This window comes from Cucumis melo, chromosome 1 (assembly GCF_025177605.1).
Source record: "Cucumis melo cultivar AY chromosome 1, USDA_Cmelo_AY_1.0, whole genome shotgun sequence".
Taxonomy (NCBI): Eukaryota; Viridiplantae; Streptophyta; class Magnoliopsida; order Cucurbitales; family Cucurbitaceae; genus Cucumis; species Cucumis melo.
In genome coordinates, this window is record NC_066857.1 from 28,930,895 (window position 1) to 28,954,319 (window position 23,425).

Here is a 23,425-nt window from a genome sequence, read left to right on the forward strand (position 1 = left end):
GAATAAAATATTTACAGTCCATATAAAACCATCCCAAAATTCACAAAATTCACTCCACTTAAGATTTGATTTTGTATGAATTTATCTTTTACCATTTCCTTAACTTTTATTTTTATTACTTAATTTGAAAAGGACTGATTACTTACCTTTATTAATATCCCATTAGGATAGACAGAAAAATCGTGGATGAAGAACAGGGGCGGGAGGGACTTTCGCCGGACAGGGAGACAGATAACGAACGATGAGTTTCTTACTAACTCTTCCGTCCCCGACGATTCTCAGTCCTCCGCTCAAGTTACCAAGCTCTGTCCGAAAACCATGCTGCCTGCAGCTAGGTAGGGCGGAGGGATATCCGAGAGTGACAATGAGAGGCGGAAGTGAAAACCGGAAGCCACTGCAGAAGGGGAGGAACCTCAGCATCGAAGCAATTCAAGCGGTGCAATCGTTGAAGCGAACAAAGAAAGATTTACAACAATTGGACCGAGTGTATGATTCCAAAATTAGGCGCTTATTGAAGTTTGATATGTTGGCTGTTCTTCGCGAGCTCCTTCGCCAGAACGAGTGTTCTTTGGCTCTTAAGGTGATTCCTCTGCACTCAATTCTTATGTTTATCTGCATCGTCGATTGATTAGTTATCGAAATTATTCAATATTGCACGATCGGTATCCATTTTTAGAGTTATCCACAGCAATGGCTAGATATTAATTTTTGCTGATTGTGGTTCCTTCAATATTTCTCGCTGATATTCTGTATTACTGTACTTTCGATTCACGAGTCTTAGGTTTTCGAAGATGTTAGAAATGAACACTGGTACAAGCCTCAGGTCTCGCTGTATGCTGATATTATTACAGTATTGGCTAGCAATGGATTGTTCGAACGAGTACAAATTATTCTTTCGTACATGAAAGCAGAGACTGATTTAGCACCTGAAATTGACGGGTTTAACGCTCTTTTGAAGGCATTGGTTGGTCATAATTTAGGTAAACTGGCGATGGAGTCGTATTATTTGATGAAGGAAGTAGGTTGTGAGCCAAATAAGGCTTCTTTCAGGATTGTAATAAAAGGATTGGAATTAAAGGGAGAGGCAGTTGATTTAAGAACTGTGAAACAGGATGCACAAAAGCTTTATGGTGAATCACTCGAGTTTTTGGAGGAAGCAGAAGAGGGAGCTACAGCCATATCTATACACTGAGCTGCAGAATCAGGAGTCAAATTATGGAATGGAAGGCATATACAGATGAAGTTGTGTCAAGAAAGATGGAGTTCATTAGCATTTCCTTTGAAGAAACCTGAAAAGACTCAGAAACTTCCCCTAGATATGAGCTTAACTGTACACTGGCTTAAGTCAACCCATGCTTTGCAGAGAATCTATGTGATAACTTTTCAGTCATGGAAAAATTGATACTAGTGATCTCATGAATGTTGGACGAGTTGTATCAGTTTACTCTCCTCATTCTTTATTCCCATGCCTGCTTGGCAGTGTCACTGATTCACTGGTCTGTGCAGAGAAAAGCCGATCATCTTGCAACATACTTCAGCTCCTGTATGGTGAGCATGAGACAAATAAAAGGGGAAATACTAGAATATAAGTCTTAATCCAAGGTGAATGGTACATGATCTCTTTTTCCTCGCAAGAGTGCCGAATTATATGTATAACATATGAGGAACGAACCCAGTTAGGGATTGGTACATAGCTTCTGTAAAAACATGTATAGTAAAGATGAAAATTATGTGGGCTCTACTACGAGACTGCTAATTTTGTGCAGCCTGATTCTGATGTGTGTTTTACCCATCATGAGATTTAACATGCCAGTATACTTAAGTTCAAGTTCCTAGTTATATTCTATGGGCCTAAGATTTTGATTCTGATTCCTTAGTTGCATAAAGGTTTCAAAATTGTTTCCCTTCAAATGTCTGCCCATACTGCCAGTTTACAGGTGCAACGCTGTAGGAAGTAAGTGCTCTTCCACTGCTGGAGGTAACTTCAAAAGAGAGAGGTTGTCCGTGAAGATTGACATTGCTTTGCCAGTTCTGTCCCCAGTTCCTTGCCAATGGTATCCATCCCGTTCTTGATCCTTTTACTTTCACTGCCACCAATTCTCCATCCATTCCAACATTTGTAATCAGAACTTGAAAGAAACGAGAATTCCCACTAACTGTGAATCTCATTCCACCACTTCTGTCACACCTCACCCTACACAAATATTAAACAAGCTTTGTCCACTTAGCTTAGGACGACAAACTGTTTGAATCTATATGCATTTAGTTTGATTTTTACCTCCTATATTGAACTGGCACAATATCTGCTTTTTTCTCTGCTATTTCAGCAAATGCTGCCTCTGACATCTCAAAGTGCTCCTTGGGAAAATTACACCACCCGCCATAATCGGAAGACAAGCCGTAATTGGGAGGACAGAAGTCGGTGGCTGTTAGAATGACAGTCGGGCTTCCTTGCAAGCACCACAAGATGTGATCAACACATCTAAGCTCATAGCAGGCCCCACAGGTACTTCCTCTATTAAACAACATGCTACTCAGTCCAGCGCTGTATTTTCCATAATTTATCTTATGTAGGTCTCCGTAACCACAAGCACCTTCTGCAACATTAGTGATACAAAAAAGCAATTGAAATACCAATTTCCCTCCCTTTTGGTTACATGTCATGTCTCGTGCATATTTGAAATTTTTCAAGTGATTTTGAGAATGGCAAAAGTGATTTTAATCATTTCGAAATCACGCTAAAATATACACTTAATCATTCAAATCAATTAATGTTCAATGTTACACTTTTATTCACAATTTTCACATCATATAATTGATTTTGAATTATCAAAAGCATGTTCATATTGACTTTGAGCATGTAAAAAAATGTTTTTAACAATTTTGAAACCACTCCTAAACATGCCCTAAGCCGACCCATTTTCCAGTTTCCAACTTTTGAAGGTGGGGAGAGATTCCTTTAACAGAACCCGCACAGCCAGTGAGCAGTACGGCAACTCTTGAATACTCAAATAACAACTAGAAAAATAAGCTTCTTCAAACCCAGAAAAGCACCATGTTTAAACATGAATGTAATTTCGCGAACAGAAGGAAAACAGTACCCGTAACAATTGACCCATCTGTTTCTTTGGAGTATGTTGCAGTACCAGATTTCCATTCTTCATCCTTAGCCGCAAAGATATCAAATGTTTGAAGAAGGACCAAATAGTAGACTATCATAGCTACAAAACCAGCCATTTCAGAAGAATACAAGGCCTCGAAGAAGCCTGTGCTGTGTATGTACTCAAAATGAGGTATATTTCCTTTAGAAATTTGATTTTTTTCCCCCTTAAGAAAAGCCCCTCTCTGCCTTCTTTTTCAGTATTCCCCTAATTTCTCGCTGAAATGATAGCAAGGAAGAGCGCAAGCCTCTTTGATTGCTGGAACACTATTCTGAAAAATAAAAAAGAGAATAAACTTTGACAAATCTCCAATTTTTATAGCCCTTTGTTCACATTGGTGGCGCTTTTAACGAGGCAAAGAACTATTCTTCTTAGTTTGCCGATAATTGGGGGGCTCAAAGAAGCAAATTTGGAGGCTTTCATTTTAGCCATTATCAATGTGGGAAGAGGTTGAGGCTCTATGTCAATGGCGGCAGATGCAGAGAGGAAATCCATCCATAAGAAACAGGTATGTGTTTTTCTCTCTTACTTTGTATATTAAATCAACTTTTAAGATCCCTTGAAATAGAAGAATAGAAAGAGAAGGATGGAAGCACTAAATAATGATATTAAGAAGGCAGAACTCAGAAAGTGGGGTATTTTGGTTTTGATTGTTGGATATTGGACCCAAATGGAGTTTTAAAAGGAGGTGTCTTTTGGTTTTATGGCTCATCTTTTCACGAGAAAAAAGGGTAGTGGATGTTTCTTAAAAACAAATACATAATAAAAAGAAAAAAGAAAAGAAAAGAAAATATTAGTGGATGGGGTCCTTAGAGATGGAACCTTCTCTTGGCGGGAAACGGTGCTGGAGGGTTATTATTATTAATTATTATTGGTATTATTACGGAAAATATTTTAAAAGTTACAGAAAAAATCAAATAATTCTATAATAACAAAATATCACATTTTATTTATATTCACCATACAACGTACTTTGCCATGTAATTAGTTGTGTTCAATTGACTAAAAAATTTTGGTTTTTGTGAATTACGTACAGTTGTTATCATCTTTGATTTGGTTACTTTCTATTGGGTTTCATGGATTGGTTAAGTTTTACAAATAACCCATAAGTCTTTTACGTATTTGAACATTAATTTATTTTCTTCCTCTTTCTGTTTTCTAAACTTTCTGACATAGACTGAAAACATTAAGGTAATTTAGTTGGCCAAAGTAAAATATAATCTCAATATCATGTTAATATGTAAACAAATATATGACGTACCGGAATTGATAATTTCAAAAGTTGTTCAGTTTTTTTTTATCCAAAGTCATGATTGTACTGTAGGGAAGAAATGTACCAAATTTGATACAATAGAGCTAAGGTTAATTTATAAGGTTTGGATAGCAAAAATTGCCAAAACAAGCTTAGCTTGCCATTAATTGGCAAAACCTTCGCGATGTTTCATCTCTTCTTTCCACCATTGTTGTATAAAGATGAACTCTCTCTCTTTTTTTTTTCTTTTTTTTTTTTCTCTCTCTTTCTTTTTAAGGTTTCTTTTTTGTTTTACTATTTAGGCACATATTTATTTTTAGAATTGCAAATGATAATTGATATAAAGTTGAATAAATTTAATAAAAGTTACGTTTTAGTTCACTATCAACCATCGGCATCTTTGTCAAAGATAAATGCATCTCTCTATTCTAATAAAGGAAGAAGAAAACTTCTGTTTTTATAGAGATTGTATTTGAGATTTCAATTTCATTATATCTATGTGAGATGAGAAATTTATAGAAGTGATTTAGGTTGATAATTTCGATGTTTTTTACTCTCAATATAAGTCCACGATGTTCTTATAGTATTTTTTTTTTTTTTGGTACTAATAGTTAATATTCTTCTTATATGTTTTATGAGTTAAAGAAGACTAAAGGAAAAACACAAATGGGGGCGTTTAGAGCTTGGAGTGGTTTATTATAATATGTGGTTATTATAGTCTGTGAGTTATAATAGTTTGTATTTAAGATATAGATTATTATAATATATGTTTGGGATGCAAATCACTGTAATTGAGTTACTATAATCTGTGTTTGTATTGCAGATTATTATAATCTAAATTATATCAAAAGTGATTTTTTTTTTCACTATTTTTTTTTGCAATACACATATTTGTTTTTTTCAATAGTTCATCTTTATTCTTCAAAAGTTATTTATCTACGATCATCAAATACAACTTATTTATTTATTTTTCATTCTATAATTAACTAATTTGATTTTAGCAAACAAGTGCATTTTCTAATTTCGCAAATACTTTTCTTTTTGTACAAGAACACAAATCTTACACTAATAATTAATATAATTTTTATTCTGTTAATAAAAAATATAAATAGAATTTATTAGTGAAAAAGGGCATTGCTATTTATTTCTTTCTCATATTAATTTGTTTTTACATTTTAAGACTGTTCTCTCCATATTTCATTCAAATGGTTAAAATCTATAATTTAAGTAAACATTAACATTCAAATCAAAATCAAAACATCTATCCATCTTATTTACAAACAACCATACACATTTCATACGTATTAGTGAAAGAAAATTTAAGAAAATTTATAAAACACGAAATTTGAAACTATTCTTTTTATCTTTTCACCATATATAAACTAAAATATGTGACACAAAATCCAAAACATTGCTCATCAATGAGCAGTAGTAACATAAAATTGATAAAAGAAAAAAAGAAAAAAAAATAGTGGAATTAAGATTGCAATTTAGGAGCTCCATTGTTGTTGTTTTTCCGCTCTGAATCTTGTTTTGTCTAGCTCTAGCAACCAAATATTTTGTATAATCTTTTCGAAGAATATCTTCCAAAGAGAGAGGTTCAAATCAAGAATCCCCATTAGGCCCAAGGAAAGATCATACAAAGGAATTTCTTCAATTGAAATTTGTAGTTCCGATTATACTGTTGCTATGTTTTGCAATTGACGGTTCAGATTCATCGTGATTATTCTCACATTTGAGTTTGAGGATTTCATAGTTAATTTAGCTATTTCCACGGCAACCGAACTTGAGGTCCCAATTTCTGGATTTGCTAAATGATTATTGAAACCACCAAGAATCATCTATTCGAGAAAGAAAATATACATATTGAATCGAACAGAAAAAAGGAAAAATAATTCAAATAAGATTAAAATAACAACAAACCTTCGAAAGGATTCGATGAAGCAAAACGAACGAGGGAGTAGGAGACTGAGACGAAGGGTTTCAGAGAAGGAAAAGATCGATGAGCTAGGAGAGGAAGATGGAGAAGGAGAGGCGTAGAGTTGAGTGGAGAAGAGATCGTTTGGCCAGGGAGAGAAGACAGAGAAGAATCGATGCAGAGTTGGGAGGGAAAGAAAATAATGTGGCTGTTGAGTTGGGAGGAGCAGGAACAGTGATTAGCCCTAATCCCCAAATCAAACTCAATCCTTGAGCCAAATATGGAGTGGGCTTACTCCACTCCAATCTGTGGGCCAAACATGCCCCATGAGTTTTGTAAAAAGAAGGCATAATTGAAGCACGAGAATCAAGAAAAAATAATATTAAATAAATAAATAAGAAAATTAAGAAATATAAACAAAATTTTTCCATTTATCCAAGTAATTTGGAAAACCCTCCAATATTTGTGTTTTTTTTTACAAATCCACCGAATGTTACTTTACAGTCAATTTGGCAAGGCAAGCACATAAGGATTAGATGACTAATGTGTTGACATGTGGTTATATAACCATTAAGCACACCAATGAATATCCGTAAGTTAATAGTATTTATAACTACGAGTTCATTTTGATTTTTTTTTAAATTTATTATAGTTCTAATTTACCCACATTTTGTTCTCCTTGGGATGGAGATAATAGGCAAATTTAAGTTAGTGGCACTATTCCCTATTATATTTGCAATTTATTCTTACAAAATAAATTGAAGAACCAATTTTGATTTCCGTAGTTTGAACTTTGGTTTTAATTCAATCTATATGATTCTAAACTTTCTGACATTTTAATGGACGACGCTTTGAATTCTTCCGAAGAGTTTTAGGGGCTGTTTGGGAGGATGTTTAACACTGTGGGGTTAGGTTATGTTAATCCTAACCCCCGTTTGGACGTAGGGTTATGGAAGCCCTAGTTTTAGGGTTTCCATAACACGGGTTGGGCCCTCAAAATCTTCCATTCTGTCTGCCGATTTATCTCCCTCGTGGTTCTCCTTCAACCCGTGTTAATCCATCTCATTAAACCCGTTTCCCATTTGATCCCTCCTTCCCCTTCGATTTCGATTTCACTTCTTCTTTCTTCTTTCTTTTTCTTCTTCTTTCTCCCTATTTCCCTTCGATTCCGATTTCACTTCCTTTTGGTTGCGGTTTGGTCTTCGATTTCGATTTCGATTTCGATTCTGATTTATGAGGAGAAGGCAGGTGACTTGGGTCTCGGGGAGCTGATTGATGGCAACGATTCGAGTGTCGGTCAAATTTTTCATTGTAATGTTAACCCCACTTCTCAAAGGTTCGACACAATTTACTCTCAATTTTTCTAAAATTCTTTAGAATAAATCATGTTCTTATGAATTTGGAGTGAATAGGAAGTTTAACCATAATAAGTTGTCTTAATGTGGTTTCTAAAACAAATTAACAGGTTATTTTATGGAAAGGTTTCAAATAGCCCCTGCATTTTTCTATTACAGATGAAAAATAAAGGAGATTGTAGGACATTTTCCCCTGCCATTGCTGGGCTTAAGCATTTGAGAGACCTTTATTTGCATTACAACTTGTTGTTTGAAGATATTCTTAGAGAGATTGCTAACTTGACTCTGCTTTCTGGTTTGTATTTGAATGTTAATAATTTTTCTGAGGAGATTCCTTCTGAGATTGGAAACATGGGGAGCTTGCAAGGTTTGCTTTGCTTTTGCTTCAGCTTTTGATTTTCACATAGACTTTTGTTTTTCATCCGAGTGTTTTTGGGGGTTGCTGTTTTGTTTAAAGTTCTTATGAGACTTTGAAATGGAGTTTCACAGCTTTTACTTTTACATATGCATGAGTTGTGGGTGCCATTAGAAGTTCAAGGGATGATTCTTTTTCTTGTTTCCCTGATTCTTTTTGCATATGAGTCATGATATTAACTTCAATTTTTTTATTTTTGTTGAAAATGTGTTTGTTTTTCTTTGATCTAGAGTGGTATAGTCCTTTTGATTTCAAGAGGTTCCGATGTTTCTTGAATTTAATGGGAAGCTTGTGATTTATTTGATTTGGGTTTCACTCTATTTTCTCATGTATGCATTGTTTTGTTCTTCATTTTCAGTTTTTTCTTTGTTATAATCTGCTCAGTGGAAGCATACCTACACAGCTTTCATCTTTGAAGAAGCTCAATGTTATTGTTCTCCAATCTAATTAGTTAACTGGTACAATCTCTGCAAGCTTGGGACGTTTGGACTTGTTAGTGAGAGTAGACTTGAGCTCCAATCATCTGTTTGGTTTCGTTCCTTGAAGGCTCGCTGATGCGCCTTCGCTTGAAGTTCATGATGTTTGAAACAATACCCTCTCTGGCAATGTACCTCCTGGTACCAATTGATCTTTAAACCATTTTATAAGGAAGATGTACTTATTTTTTTGTGTTCTGTTCATTTTTGTTTTCTTTTACATGAAGCTAACTAGAACATTGTTTTGCTTTTGTGCTGGATCTGATGAAGCTTTGAAGAGACTAAATGAAGGATTCTTGTATGCTAACAACTTGGGATTGTGTGGTGTTGGGTTTCCATTTCATCCTTTTTGTTTATGAGAAATTCACATATATTGGTCATTTATATGTATTTTTCATTGGTCATAAGTGCTACAATATTTTAACTCTAGATACAATTAATTAAACAACCTTTACTCAAACATTTTAACTCATATCGTTTAGTTGTGAATGAGTAAAAGTATTGTTCTAAAAACTTCTATTTTTATTTTTAAAAATTTAATTGGACGTCCAAAATACTTGGTAGAAATTGGCTATAAAAAATATTTATGTTATTCAACCATATTCAATAATATACTCTTTTGGTTAAAATAAGTAATTTAAAAAAATTGGCGTTTAAGTGGTACATTGTAACTAATTTAATTCGTAATGTTCCACTATCTTCAATTCGGTTTACGAGTGTTTTGTATGATTTGTACGATGTGTGTTACATTTCTAACAAATTGATGTAAGATGAACTCGAAAATAAAATAAAAAATACACAATATTACGTTTTTATATTTTTAAAATGGCTTGGAAAAAATTGCACACATATGTAAAAAAAATTGTTGGGAAATTGATAGTATTAATTTACTAATTCAATAAAAGTGAAAGTGGTCGTGGATGTTGGCGAAGGTAAGGTAAACTGTTACAACAAAATTTCGACGCTTTCGGAATAAATAATATACAATTAATTTTCTTTACATTTATAAAATGAATTGAAAAAAAATTAAAAAAAATCATAACACTACCAAGTAATTATATATGTTCAAAATAGGGGGACATCGTGGATTACAAATAGAAAATAATTAGTTTGTCTTTCTAAAAAATGAATTTTAATAAGTTTTTCACAATATGTTCAGAAATTAATTCTAAATTGGACAACTGTCTTTATTAATTTAATAACATTACACATACAATAAATTATTTGCAATAAGACGGGTTAATCATAAAAAAGTATGCAATAAAATTTTTTTTATCATATTTACAATCTTCTTTAAAAAATATTATATTACATAAAAAAAAATTATTAACCTAACCCATATAACATTTTTCCCAAAAAAAAATTTATCATAAATTTCACATAAACCTACCCACCTAACCCTTCCCCCAAACACATCTTATCATAAATTTTCCTAACTCTTCCCCCAAACACATCTTATCATAAAATCTTCATAACTCTTCCCACATAACCCTTTCCCCAAACACATCTTATTCTTAACACTATCATAACTCTTTCCCTAAACACATCTTATCATAAAACTACATTTCTGAACTCTTTCCCCAAACAATGATAAAACTAGGTTTATCATAACACTAATCCTTCCATAAATCAACCATTCCCCCAAACGCACCCTTAAGGTTAAATTAGAATGGTCTATTTGGTGTGAAGGGTTAGCGTTTAGTTTATATTAAAATAAAAATTTTAGAATACTAAATTATAACATTTTTTCAAGCCATCAAATTTTAAATATAACTTAAATCTTATGGTTAAAATAAGAGTAGGTTTTAATTAATATAAATATATTAAATTGATCTTTCCTTAAATTTTCTTAACTCGCAAGCCAGCAAAACAAACACAATTAAATGATGTCTAAACTAAAACTGTCAAAAACATTGAAGCCTAATGACAATTCAACCAAACTACAAATTAAATAATATGTCAAACATAATAGATATATATATATATATATATATATATATATATTTCCACTACTACATAAAAAATAAAAAGTCGTAATGCCTTTAAAATAGTGTGGGCTTACAAAAGATGCATACTATTATTGTAAACAAAGGAAGGGCAAACTATCCACATCAAAATTCATTCACAGTCACACTACTCTCTCTTTTCCAAGCTTTGCAAAATTTGTTCAAAATGTGTATGACTTCAAACTCTAATAATCTCTCACAAGACATGAAATAATTAAAGAATACATATTTGGGATTAGCCAAAGGGAAAACATACCAAAATTGTTCCATCGCCCTTCTACGTAATTACATCTTTCAAACTAACAATGCAAATGGAATCTTCATCAGTACTGTCATCAATCATTTTACCGCGGTCGTTGTTGTTTTCTTCATCTTTGGTAATACTATTGTACTTTTTGTATCTCTTATTTTTCTGGCTATTCATCTTATGCAAATTATATAGATTGAGGGTTGTTTGGTCTAAAGTTCCTTCTCTGTAAACAAAATTACCGCCTTCTTCATCCATTCGACGCCACTTCCTATTTCGATCATGGTTTCGATACAATGGCAAACCTCTACAAATATACAAACATAAATTCCTTTTTTTAGAACATATATATTTGTCCATATTGTTCACTCGTATTCAGATTCAATGACTTATGAGGAACAACCGCTTACATGTATTGATAATTTATACTCAGTTTTTTTTGGGAGATATCAAATGTAAATGTCTTTACAAACTAAATCAAAACAGTGTGTTATACAAAACATGTCCTTAGCAAAGTATTTGGAATGATTTTTTATAATAAAAGTACTTTTACATTAAAAAGAAAAAAAGAAAAAAACCTTCATAAACGGAATGTATTTTTAAAAAGTTAATTAATTATAAAAAAAAATTGTCATGGAAAAAATATTTCAAAGAGATTATTAAAAATATATATACATATAAAGTGACCTCAAAATATTGAAATAAAAAACTGATGGAGGACAATCTTCTTGATATATGCTTAGAGGAAAAAAAAAAGGAGAAACTTAGAATAGAAAATGTAAAATATAAAATAAACTATGATAAATGACACAATCATATAAAATAAACAAAATATAGTAAAGTTTCAGATTCTACCAATAAAAAACTTTTATAGACCATCAACCAATGATGTGATATAAAATTTTACTAATTTGAAAATGCATCCAGGGTAGATATATTTTTATTTATTTTAAAATATTTAAATTAGATTGTATTTCGTAACGATTGGGCGAATGAGATTGTAACCCAAACCAAAACTTGTGAGCTATCTCAAAATGACACATCTTTTGTACCAATTCTCATTGAAATAAAATGTAAAAAAAATAATTTACCATTAAAATTATGATTAAAATTTAAACACAATTGAAATGCATCTAAGAATTTTTCGATAACACTAACTAAAAACACAATTAGTTAACATAAATCACTGTATAAAACTTTTATATGATTAATTACACACATAACAATTTGAATTGTGGAAGGAAATAATTATTTATCAAATTATTCACACACATATATATAATCGGAAATTTAAAAATGTATTTAGTGTAACATATATTTTTCCTTAGTATTAATTTAAACATATTAATTATTTTGAGTGGTAAACAACATTAACATTAAAATATCCGTAAAAACCAACTTAGAATTTCAAATCATAGATTTATAGAGATTCAAAGTCTTAGCAGCAATATTTTAATACTGATGCATTATTATTAATTTATAATTTGTTTACCTCTTTCTCTTCCTTTGCCCTATATTTTTAAAGGTTACTAATTTGTTACTTATGTTACTTTGTTTTGGTTTATTTTAGTTTATTTATTTAATTTTATGAAAACTAATTTATTCAAAATATGATGTAATATCATTTAAGATGTACATCATATACATACAATCAAATCATCCCTATGATAGACTAGAGACATAAATGTGATATTTAATGAAAATTGACAACTAAGACATAAGATTAGAGTTAATGTGGAGAGATTTAATGAAATTTGAAACATTAAAGTTGACAATTTAAATTATAAAAGATAATAATTAATAAGTAAAAGAAAAGAAAAGAAAAGAAAAGAAAAGAAAAATCAATGAAGTTAAACGTGAAAAGATCAAAACAGATAGGAAAGCACATAAAAGTTAACTGATAAAATAAAAACAAATAAATAAATTTAATAAAAGGAAATGTTGAAATAAGCGATTAATTAAAAGTGTTTATTTTCTCTGTGGTCATGTGTTAGGTGATAAATGCAAAGGCAGCATGTGAAAATTAAAAGTCTGCATTACATTTTACATGCAGACGTCGAGTTTCGTGCTGTCCCATACTTTAACATTCCCTCTTATCAAATTATTATTATTATTATTATTATTATTATTATTATTATTATTAAAAATTAAGTAAGTAAAATCTTAAAAATACAACATTTAACCAAATATTTATAAAATAAAAAAATTATTTTTAAAAAATAAATATTTGGTTATAAATGCTAATAGTTCCGGAAAATGGAATTGTTTCAACTCCACGATATTATTTTATTCTTAATGAAAAATTTATGATTATTTTATTAAAAACCACTTGCATAATCTCTCCAAACGATAAGTTTTGTTATTTAAATAATTATACAAGGTTTGATAAAATATTTAAGCGTAATAAGTATAATGAATATTTACAAATTTTGTGTGATTTTATTTTATAATTCCTTTCTATTTTTAAAAAAGTTCCTTAAAAATACTATTTATTTAAGTTGAGTTATGTCTATATAAAATATTCTCCTAATTAGACAATACCTTCTCAGTAGCAAAATTGGTTAAATAACAAATTTTATTCTTTGGAGATTTTTTCATTAAAATTGAAATTAAAATGGAAGTAGTTTATAATTATATTGAATTTAATCATTAACAATACAATTTTGTGTACCTAAAACTTATTAGTGTTTAATCATGTCCAATTTTATGAATTTTATTTATCATAAAATTTGGAAACATAATTCACGTATTTTATTTTCTTAACTGCAAATTTGATAAAACATTAAATTTATTGGAAGTACACTAAACTTGAACACAGATTATACACAGACTCATGAATATATTTCTAATACATTCTTAATTGTTTCCTAAAAAATTATATACTAAAGAAATCAAGATCATTTGTAAGAAACACGTTACAAAACCTTTTTTGAAAAGATAGAAATAGCAAACATCAAATCAAATGTCATATAATAATTAATTAAAACTAATATAATAAACTAAAGTAGAAATCAATTGGTCATAATATTACAAAAATACTTGAGTCAATTTTTTCTTAAAAAATAAAAACAATACTTAGTCAATTTGAATTATATATATATATATATATATAAACATGACAAATACATCATTTAAATGGTAGGCAAGAACTTTTATAAATACATCGATTTAAATTCTTGATTTTCATAAGTATCCAATTAACACATAATTAAAATTGAAAGTTTAGATAAATACATTTATATAAGTTTATGGTCTAAATTGATATTACGGTCACAATTATAGTTTAAATCGATCAAAGTTGAAAGGCATAGATTGAAAATTTTCAAGTAAGGAGTCGGACATAAGAAGAAAAAAGTTGTCCAAAATTGACTTTTCATACTTGGAAGAAAGAGGATGGTGTTTAATATCTTTACCATCTATGAACGGAAAATAATAATAATAATAACTAACTTTACATATAATATTCTACGATTTTGTTTAATTTTTTTTATTAAAATTTATTAGAGTAGAAAAAAAAAAAAGTAAACATTTGCAAGAAATAAAGAATCAAAGATTTACTCTTATCGATAAAAATTAAAATTTAATTGGAAAAGAAAAACTGTTAATCACAGAGTAGAATCAAGTTGAAATATCCAAACATTGTTGGAGTTCACCAAATTCAAAAAGGCAAAAAGAAAGTCAGAATATTTTGTGTTTTCAGTTCATATTCATCAAATCGGTAGTCAACTATAAATCTTCTAAAATCAGAGTTGAAAATTTTGAAAAACAACAATCAATTTGGTAAAAGACTTGAAAATAAAAGAAAAAGGCGGTGAAGGAATTAAGAAGAATCATTCAAAATCAAAGAAAATCGCAAGCAAGAGCACAGAGAAATTTCCACAAAATAAAAGCACAAAATCAAAATGATTAACAACATTGTTACCTAATATGGAAGAGATCGGAGATATCAAATTTCTCGAGATAAAAATTGACGGCATCGAGAAATGCTCTGTAAGTATAAATGTGAAGACCGTCGATTCTCGGATACGGCAGTCGCGGCGTTGGCGGGGAAGGAGAAACCGACGTGGTGCGGCAATCAGCGGCGGTGTATTTATAGGATTTCCAGGAGATTCCGGCGCCGTTGACGGCGGGTTCTAGGGCGATAAAGCCTAGAGTAGCCATGATAGGTTCGAGCTCGTCGTGAGTCATGATTGGCTTGAAGGTTTTGGTGAACCAGACGGCTAATTTACGCATGGACTCCCTGAGGCAGTCCTCCATAATGGACGGAGGTGAAGCTCCGGCGGCTCAAATAGGAGAAATCGGAGGGGAAGGGGGAAGAAGAGGGAGAGGTTTTGAAGAGGTTTCTTTGGGAGGAAGGGATGTTGAATGAATGTAGGGATTTTAGGGAGAATTTTTGGAGGGTGCTACTTTGATGGGGACTATTTCTTCCTTTTGCCCTCCAACTTCTTTTATATCTCTCTTTTGCCATTACCTTTTCCTTTTTTATTTCATCAAAATCAATTTTCGTTTTTTCTATTTTACAAAAAAATAATAATAATAATAATAATAATAATCGAAAGATACCTTTGGTTCAATTTTTCAAAATAATAATTTTAAAAAAAATTTAATTAAAATAATGTTTTTTTAGGGAAAATATTTTATGGTCGAATAAGTAAAATTTTGGACCATAATACAACATCGACGCAAGTTTTAACTTCACGAATTAAATTTCTTGAGAAATATCGTGTATCAATTTATACATTAAACTAATAATTATGACTTGTTTTAAGTAGTTTTTAGGAAAATTGCATGAGATGACAAAAAAATTTAGAAAAAAAGTAACTTGTAGCACATTTTTTTTTTCATATTGAAAATATGATAAATAATTAAATATATCAAACGACTATAAGAGGCTATCTGCTTTTAAATTTGTTAGTTTTGAACTTTAATAAATAAAAATGCATTTCTAGAAAAGATTGTTTCTATTGTCTATTAAAACACAGTGCATGTTACCATGTCATGATAATTGAATTTTTTTACATTTTTATGAATAGTTTTCTAAACTCGTTAAATAAAATAAGATGTTTATTCACTAATTACTAATTATTATTATTTATTTTGCATTCTTGTTTTTATAATTAACATTTACATTTTTGTAAAATTTAGAGATGGAAGTTGTTATTTGTTGAGTTTAGGTTACAAATGATTAGATGTAATGTAATACATTTGAAATTGTTACTTGAGCAAATGTCATATAGTAAAGAAGGTTGAGGTCGAAGAGTTGGTTGATGGACCGTTTAGTTACCAAATCATCTCTCACCTTATAAACAATGCTTGGCTTTCTATTGACATTGGGTAATGAAACGCCCCGTTTTGGTTCCTTGTGGGCCAGGTTAGAGAAAACCAATAGCGGCCCTAATGAAACCCGGCCCCATCCATAACTAATTTTGGACCATCTTCCTTCCTTCCTTCCTTCCTTCTCTTTCTCTCCCATCCATTTATTCTTCTCTCTAAGACAACCCATTCCTCCACCTTCCGCCATGTTCGTTTCTTCACTCTCAAAACCTAACCAGAACCTCCGTTGAAGACGATTCTGGAAGCTGATTGAGATTCACTGAGAAGCTGTTGTTATTGTTATTGTTGGGTTGTGAATTTTAGGGTTTCGAGGTGTAATTGGGCGGAATTGACGATGTCTTTGAGAATAAAAGCAGTGGTGGATAAATTCGTGGAGGAGCTCAAGGAAGCCTTGGATGCAGATATTCAAGATCGAATCATGAAGGAGAGAGAGATGCAGAGTTACATTGAAGAGCGTGAACGTGAGGTTGCTGAACGTGAAGCTGCTTGGAAAGCTGAGCTCTCTCGTCGTGAGGTACTTGATTGAATTCTCTTTATTTCTCTGACTTTTTGTTACTTAGAGCTGCTTAATTTGAGATTACTGTTGGTGGGTTTTTTAACGCTTTGTTTAGTTAAGGAAAGTATTCAGTCTTCATCACTGATTTTTTAATCTGGAAATGTAGACGTTTGCTGCTAAATCTTACCATTTCTTAATTGATAATTTTGAGCCCTGTTCATCGTGTAGTTGAATGCCTTTCTGCCATCTATTCAAATTAAGCATTTCACCTTCTTATATTTCTTCCCCTGACGTGGTACTCTTACCTTTTTAGTAGTCAAATGGTTGTTTTCTGGACTTCACCAGCCAGAACTGCATGGGTTATAGGATGCCCATTTCCTTTGTTGGTTGTTTAACTTGTTTTCGTATTTTCCTCCAAATCTAGGAAGAGAAGACTAGGAGTGCGGGGTGATAAGTTCCCATGAGATGTTTGATATATGCTTCTGTAAGTGTTGGGAAACTCGGGCTTATGGAATCTGGAGTTTGATAGTTCGAGTCCATGTTAAGGAACTAGCTATAGATTCGCAGGTTTGGTTTGTGGGTCTATAGGTTTATGATTGACATAAATGAGAAACCAGTAATATTAGTAACCTGTAGTTTAGGACAAACAAATGTACATTCTAAAGATAGATTTGGTTTCTTAACTTCAGGTTATGTTGAAGCTGACTGGTAAACCAAATCAAACAAACAAACTCGGAGTTTGTGTTCCTTGAACATTAGTTTCTTTTCATTTCTTCATGAAAAGTTTTGCTTCTTGTTAAAAAAAAAAGAAAAACAAGAGTTTCTTGTTAGAGAGAAGAGGTTCAAACCATGGTGGTTAGTTAAGTTGTCCATAAGTTCTATATCCTAAACCCTTGGATTTAATATCCTTTAAGTTTTCTCAACCCCAATATTTTAGAGTTAGGAAAGCTGTCTTGTCAGATTAATTGAGGATAAAAAAAAAAATCTATTAGTTTTGTGGTGCAGCATAGCGGAGTACATTCAGCTTCACTCAGACAAGTAAGTTGGCAACATTCACATAGATCATCTTACCTCAAGTCAGACAAGTTGGGCGTGGAGGAACTCAAAGTTACCGAATAGGCAGATATTTGATTGCATCGAGTAGATGTTAATTAGTGAAAGGACTATTGAAGTAAAGAAGAGCTTGATTTTTCCTTTTAGGGTAATAGTAAATTTGGCTCATTTTGTTGGAGAAATTAGAATTATGTCATTGTGGTTTGATGAAAATCGTCATTATTTAAACCATAAGAACTAAATTCCAACTTTCTCCAAATGATAAGGACCAAGTTTGTAATTTAACAATTTTTTTTTGTCATATTCTCAATTCACAATGTTTTTTCGCCCCCTTTTTCTTCTTAAATCAATTGACCATTCATCCATCCAGAAAGAAGAGTGCTTTTACATCATATTTTGATTTTTTTTTTTCCTTCCTCCTTTTAGGCAGAGATTGCAAGACAAGAAGCAAGGTTGAAGATGGAAAAGGAAAATCTGGAAAAAGAGAAAAGTGTGCTAATGGGAACTGCATCAAATCAAGACAACCAAGATGGAGCTCTTGAAATTACTGTAAGTGGTGAAAAGTATAGATGTCTTAGGTTTGCAAAGGCTAAAAAATGAGGCTGACATAATGATATGATAGTGAAAAAGGAAGAGAAAAAAAGGTAGTGTCTTGATTGTGGCCTCTTCTTCCTCTTAAGCTTGTTATAATTTTTTTTTCAAAGCAAAATCATTATTAGTTTTGAAAGCTTCTAAGATGTACATGTAGATAATTATTTGCTACATCATCATGATTGTAGCAGTATTTATTAATCATTCCATTCCATTTTATCTAATGAATGAATAGATCTCCATCTCCCAAGAGAGTTCTGTTTTGTTTGTTTTTTTGGTACAACTGCAGGACATGAGATTGAACCTCCAACCTCTACGGAAAAAGGTCACGTTAATTAATGTTAAGTCAAAGCTCACTTTGACGAGTATTATCTTTTCTTTTCTCATTTTGTAAGGAAACGTATAGAACACAAACTGCCCAAATTTGAATAATTTGATCGCAGGTTTTACTAACAAGTAACATCCTCAATCTAAGTTTTTCATGGGCGCAGTGTAATAGTTAAATGTGGATTTTGTATATTAATGTGTTCACAATTCCTACTCTTATTTAGACAAAACGATATACCAACTTTTACTCTAATTAGGATGATATCAGTAAATTTTGGGTTAAATCACCAATTTGGCCTTTATGGTTTAATCCAGTGAGTTATAATTTAGCCTCTATCATTTAAAAGATTTCAATGCGGGAACTAATTAGGCAAGAGACTTGTGGTTCATTCAACTTTAGAGGATTTTATATTATCTTTCATTCACCGGCGGATTTAGTATAGATTCGAGCCTCCCAATTTTATCGTCTTTATATAATATATATAAATGAAACTATTCAACTTTTAATACATAGTTTAGTGATTACAAAAACTCTATTTGCAAGCCTCTTCCAACCTAGGTTTTAATCTTATGTAATTTATTTTTCAATTTTTTTCTTTTTTTCCCAAATTACAACCAACCCTTCGATTTCTACATCAGAAATAAAGCCCTCCGCCATTGCTTTCATTTGATTGTTTGTGCTTGGATTCTAACTTCATGACATACATGCACAATGCTTTTTTGTTTTTATATAAGAGCAACATTTGGATATATTATAGTTGCACTATTTTTCTAAAGCAACGATTAAGTGCATTCTTCCATGCTCTTATTAATCTATTATACAAAAATAAAAGTTTTAAAATAATATTTGGTAATATTATATCAGTGTGATGGAGAGATAGGAAGCATACGAGATGGATGGATGCATCGATGGATGCATCTAAGTATTTTTTTTATATATAGTTTCATTAGAAAGGTTTTAAAAATATATTGAAAATATAAGAAGAATTTGTCTATCTAATTAGACAATTAAGTGAACTAAAAAATATGAGCAATCAAGATGCACTTTTTCTTTATATAAAATTCTAATATTTTTATTGATTTAAAAATATTGAAATTTCTTTCATTTAAATGAAACAATTCAATAATTTTCATGGATTTGACTCTATGTCAATTCTAAATACATTTAGAAGCTTTTAATTATCTAAAATAATTTCTCAAATTTAATCTCCTAATTTATTTTCATAATTAGTAATTAGTTGTTTGATTACTTTTTGAAAAAAGAAATTGGCAAAATGGATATATAAAAGAAAATCTTCCGTTTTGCATGATTGTAAGCATGGTATTCATGACGCTTAACCCACACGTTCTCTCACCATTTTTTCTTACAACTAATGCTCTCTCAACCTCCGCCCTTCTCCGGTCCGGCGCTCCGACGAGGTTCCGGTCAACGGGCAGTGGCGGCAGGTGTATTTCTCTTTTTCATGTGTGCGACGGTTAACAATCAGAGACTTAGTGGGGGAAAAGAAGTTAACGACGGTTAACAATGGCGGATTCGAAATCACCCCCATTTTCTCAGCATCTCCGATTGCAAATTTAAACTCAAATACCGTTCCATTCATGAACCGGTAAGCTAAAACAATCTCTTCCGATTTCAATTTCTCTGAGCAGAAGCAAAGCTCTTGTTAAGCTATTAGCATGAACTTCCTCTTTTACACTACACTTTTTTTGGTGCTCTCGTCTTCCTGTTCTAGCTCATTTCTTAGTAGAGGAATATTGGAATCAGACGTTTCAGGAAGCTTGTTGCGTTACAGAACTAAGAGTTCTCATGTTTACAGTGTTAGAAGCTTTGGTGCCCGAGCAAATGGCTTGACAGATGATAGCAACGTATGTTCTGTGTTTGTGTTTGTTGCTTTTTTTTTTTTTTTGGAAATTGTTTGAGATTTTACTTGATGAATTGTATTCCTTAAGCTCTGTTGAACCGTTGAGACTCTCTTCTCTGCTGCAATTTCCTGTATTTTCTATCCGTTTCTTGTTCCATTTCTTTAGCTCACTAGAAAGGACAACTTTGTTATTATATGCATTGTTCCTAAGGATTTCCATGAATCTGTCTTGTTGTGTTTTCTAGTTGTCTACTCATATTTAGAATCGTTCAATCAGATGTTTTCTGCTCTTAGTCCAATTTCTTGCTTGGTGGAAATGAAAATCCAGTTTCCTTCCAAATGGCGAGTTTGATACATGATTAGAAGTAGTAAAAAGTGTTCATCGACAAATTACATTGTGTTTGATTCTACATTCTAGAAGGGGTTTTAGGTGGTTCTCTAACAATCACAAGGTTTAATAGTACTATGTGTGTGTGTGTGTGTGTGCGCTTTCTCATAAAACAATCCGACTTTTTTTTTTAAATTGACAATATATTGCTTTCAAACATGATGTTTTTGAGTAGGAAGTGGTTGTGCTTTCAAAAAGATTAAGATCACTTTTCAAAAGTTTTGATTTGCTTGTGATTCAGGCCTTCTTAGCAGCATGGAGGACGGCCTGTGACTCAGCTGGAGTTGTAACTTTCCTGATTCCAAAAGGAACCTATCTGGTTGGTCCGGTTAAATTTTCTGGCCCTTGCAAAAATGTGTCATCTCTGACAGTTAAAATGAAGGCAAGGTTCTAGTCGTCTTCTTCTTTAGGCTTCCTTCGTCAAATTTGTTTGGTTTGAGACATTGAGCTTGAATGCAGGGCTATTTGAAGGCATCAACAAACCTGTCGAAATATGGTTCTGGTGCAGGCTGGATTGAATTCAGATGGATGGAGGGGCTAACCTTGACCGGAGGTGGAACCTTTGATGGTCGAGGCTCTGAGGCATGGCCATTCAACAACTGCCGCGATGACTACAATTGCAAACTCCTTCCTACTGTAAATTCCATACCACATTTTGTTCTGTTTGAATTTTAACCCATTAAATGTCTTGAAACGCTAGAAATTGCAAGAATTGTTCTATTGCTGTCATTTGAAATACCGGTGAAATTATTTCAACAAACCATTTCGATTTCATGCCTTGAAACTTTAGGAATTGCAAGAAATGTGAACTACTTTAATTTAAAGCATTAGTAAGTTAATAATGCAAATCATTTCAAACTCATGTCTTGAAAGTTGAAAAGTTAGGACTTGCAAGAAACGTTATATTGCTGCCATTCGAAACATCAGTAAGATTCTTACAATGAACCGTTTTAAGCTCATGTCTTGAAGCATTGGTATTTCAAAAAATGTTTTATTCCTGCCATTTGAAACATCAATTAAAATCTTAAAATATGCAATTACAATTTGAAATATTACGAACTACCATTCGAAAAATCAGTAAGATTCTTACAATGTCTCGGTTCTTTTCAGAACTTGAAATTTGTGGCTTTGAATAATACGGTTGTTCAACACATAACTTCGCTGAACAGCAAGTTCTTTCACCTGGCTTTAGTTCAATGCAAGGGGTTCATAGGTAGCAAACTCAAGATTTCTGCTCCAGAAAATAGTCCTAACACCGATGGCATCCACATTGACCGAAGTTCTAATGTCCATTTTTCTTTATCACATATTCAAACGGGTGACGACTGCATATCCATCGGACAAGGGAACTCTGAAGTCACAATCTCTAGCATCAACTGTGGACCTGGCCATGGGATCAGGTACATAGATTGCTACCAAAAGGTTTTATGTTTCTGTCATCTATCCTGTATTCATCTACTAGAAGTAGTTTTCAGGATGACGACTTTTGTTCATTGCAGTGTCGGAAGCTTGGGAAGATATCGAAATGAAGGAGACGTAAGCGGATTAGTAGTTAAAAATTGCAGCCTCACAGGTACCGCCAATGGGATCAGAATCAAGACATGGCCAAACTCTCCTGGCAGCAGCTCAGCCACAAACATGACATTTGAGAACATTACCATGAACAATGTGTCCAATCCAATTATCATTGATCAATCATACTGTCCATTCGGATTTTGTTCTTTCAAGGTAAGCCAGTGCTCTCTCTACTTAATCTTTTTACAAAAAGGGACCGTAAGGTTTTCTTCACGGGAGAAAAATATAGTATTTTCAGATATAAATTTCATTGTAGTCTTTGGACTTGCAAATTTACTCTATTTGAGTTTACAAGCTTTCATTTTTCATTTGGTCTAGTTTCCGAACTTTAAGAATCTCTATTTTGATTCCTACATTTTTCTAGTTCGTGAATTAAAAGATACTAGTTTAGACAGATCCAAGTAAACGTTATCAAGACTTACGAACTAAAAATGGATATTTTGAAAGCTTAGATACCAAAAGGAAATAAAAAGAAACTTTGTTGACTAAAATATCTATGTATGCATACTTTTTAGAGGTTTAGTTAAAAAAATATCCTTTCTTAAACAAATTTCAAAACTATGGCAAAAAGTTATTGAATGGCAAATGCATTTCCCGAGATGAGAAGCTGATTTATTTGGACAGGCACCATCTCTTGTGAAGCTGAGTGATATTTATTTCAAGAACATTAGAGGAACATCTTCCTCTAAAGTGGCTGTGGCATTAGAATGCAGCAAGGGATTCCCATGTCAGAACGTGAACCTTGAAAATGTTCACTTGGATCTTTCATCAGGGGAAAATCATCCATCTTCTACTTGCAAATATGTTAGAGCCAGGTATATTGGCACCCAAATCCCACCCCCTTGTGCTTAGATTTACAAATCATATGTTTCTAGTTTGTTTATTATGTTGCAAACCATATTCTCTTATGTTTTTAAACATTAGCCTAAACTGTCTAGTTAATTATTATACTATCTTGTGTTCTTTTTG

At 32.1% G+C, this 23,425-nt stretch overlaps 5 protein-coding genes across 9 annotated transcripts; 3 read left to right on the plus strand and 2 right to left on the minus strand.

Moving 5' to 3' along the window:
* Positions 1–166: 166 nt before the first annotated feature.
* LOC103492562 (protein THYLAKOID ASSEMBLY 8, chloroplastic-like) lies at positions 167–8,974 on the plus strand. 4 transcript variants are annotated; one of them, XR_007822549.1, is made up of 8 exons: positions 168–580; positions 782–1,602; positions 1,931–2,054; positions 2,328–2,506; positions 3,144–3,293; positions 3,483–3,669; positions 5,059–8,053; positions 8,460–8,781. XR_007822549.1 is itself a non-coding variant. In XM_008452968.3 (2 exons), the coding sequence occupies exons 1-2, from the start codon at positions 242–244 to the stop codon at positions 1,190–1,192; spliced, it is 750 nt and encodes a 249-aa protein (XP_008451190.1). In that variant the 5' UTR covers positions 167–241; the 3' UTR covers positions 1,193–1,839. The 4 variants fall into 4 exon arrangements, 1 of the variants encoding a protein (XP_008451190.1); XR_007822550.1 differs by having other exon boundaries at positions 1,938–2,054; XR_007822568.1 differs by lacking the exon at positions 782–1,602 and having other exon boundaries at positions 431–580; positions 8,460–8,974.
* On the minus strand, positions 1,721–3,281 carry LOC103492561 (expansin-A16). The gene is made up of 3 exons (XM_008452967.3): positions 3,102–3,281; positions 2,279–2,597; positions 1,721–2,194 (listed from the first exon to the last, which is right to left on the minus strand). Exons 1-3 carry the CDS (start codon positions 3,235–3,237, stop codon positions 1,891–1,893), a joined length of 759 nt encoding a protein of 252 aa, XP_008451189.1. The 5' UTR covers positions 3,238–3,281; the 3' UTR covers positions 1,721–1,890.
* A 1,657-nt stretch (positions 8,975–10,631) lies between the features above and the next one.
* On the minus strand, positions 10,632–15,231 carry LOC103492564 (uncharacterized). Its single transcript, XM_008452970.3, has 2 exons — positions 14,753–15,231; positions 10,632–11,137 (listed from the first exon to the last, which is right to left on the minus strand). Exons 1-2 carry the CDS (start codon positions 15,085–15,087, stop codon positions 10,861–10,863), a joined length of 612 nt encoding a protein of 203 aa, XP_008451192.1. The 5' UTR covers positions 15,088–15,231; the 3' UTR covers positions 10,632–10,860.
* Positions 15,232–16,089: 858 nt separating this feature from the next.
* LOC103492565 (uncharacterized) lies at positions 16,090–18,567 on the plus strand. Its single transcript, XM_008452971.2, has 2 exons — positions 16,090–16,678; positions 18,140–18,567. The coding sequence occupies exons 1-2, from the start codon at positions 16,499–16,501 to the stop codon at positions 18,311–18,313; spliced, it is 354 nt and encodes a 117-aa protein (XP_008451193.1). The 5' UTR covers positions 16,090–16,498; the 3' UTR covers positions 18,314–18,567.
* A 1,203-nt stretch (positions 18,568–19,770) lies between these two features.
* Positions 19,771–23,419, plus strand: LOC103492566 (exopolygalacturonase). 2 transcript variants are annotated; one of them, XM_008452973.3, is made up of 7 exons: positions 19,771–20,238; positions 20,365–20,497; positions 21,123–21,263; positions 21,341–21,517; positions 21,992–22,281; positions 22,381–22,609; positions 23,081–23,419. In XM_008452973.3, the coding sequence occupies exons 1-7, from the start codon at positions 20,231–20,233 to the stop codon at positions 23,306–23,308; spliced, it is 1,206 nt and encodes a 401-aa protein (XP_008451195.1). In that variant the 5' UTR covers positions 19,771–20,230; the 3' UTR covers positions 23,309–23,419. The 2 variants fall into 2 exon arrangements, with proteins under 2 accessions (XP_008451195.1, XP_008451196.1); XM_008452974.3 differs by having other exon boundaries at positions 20,449–20,497.
* Positions 23,420–23,425: the final 6 nt, after the last annotated feature.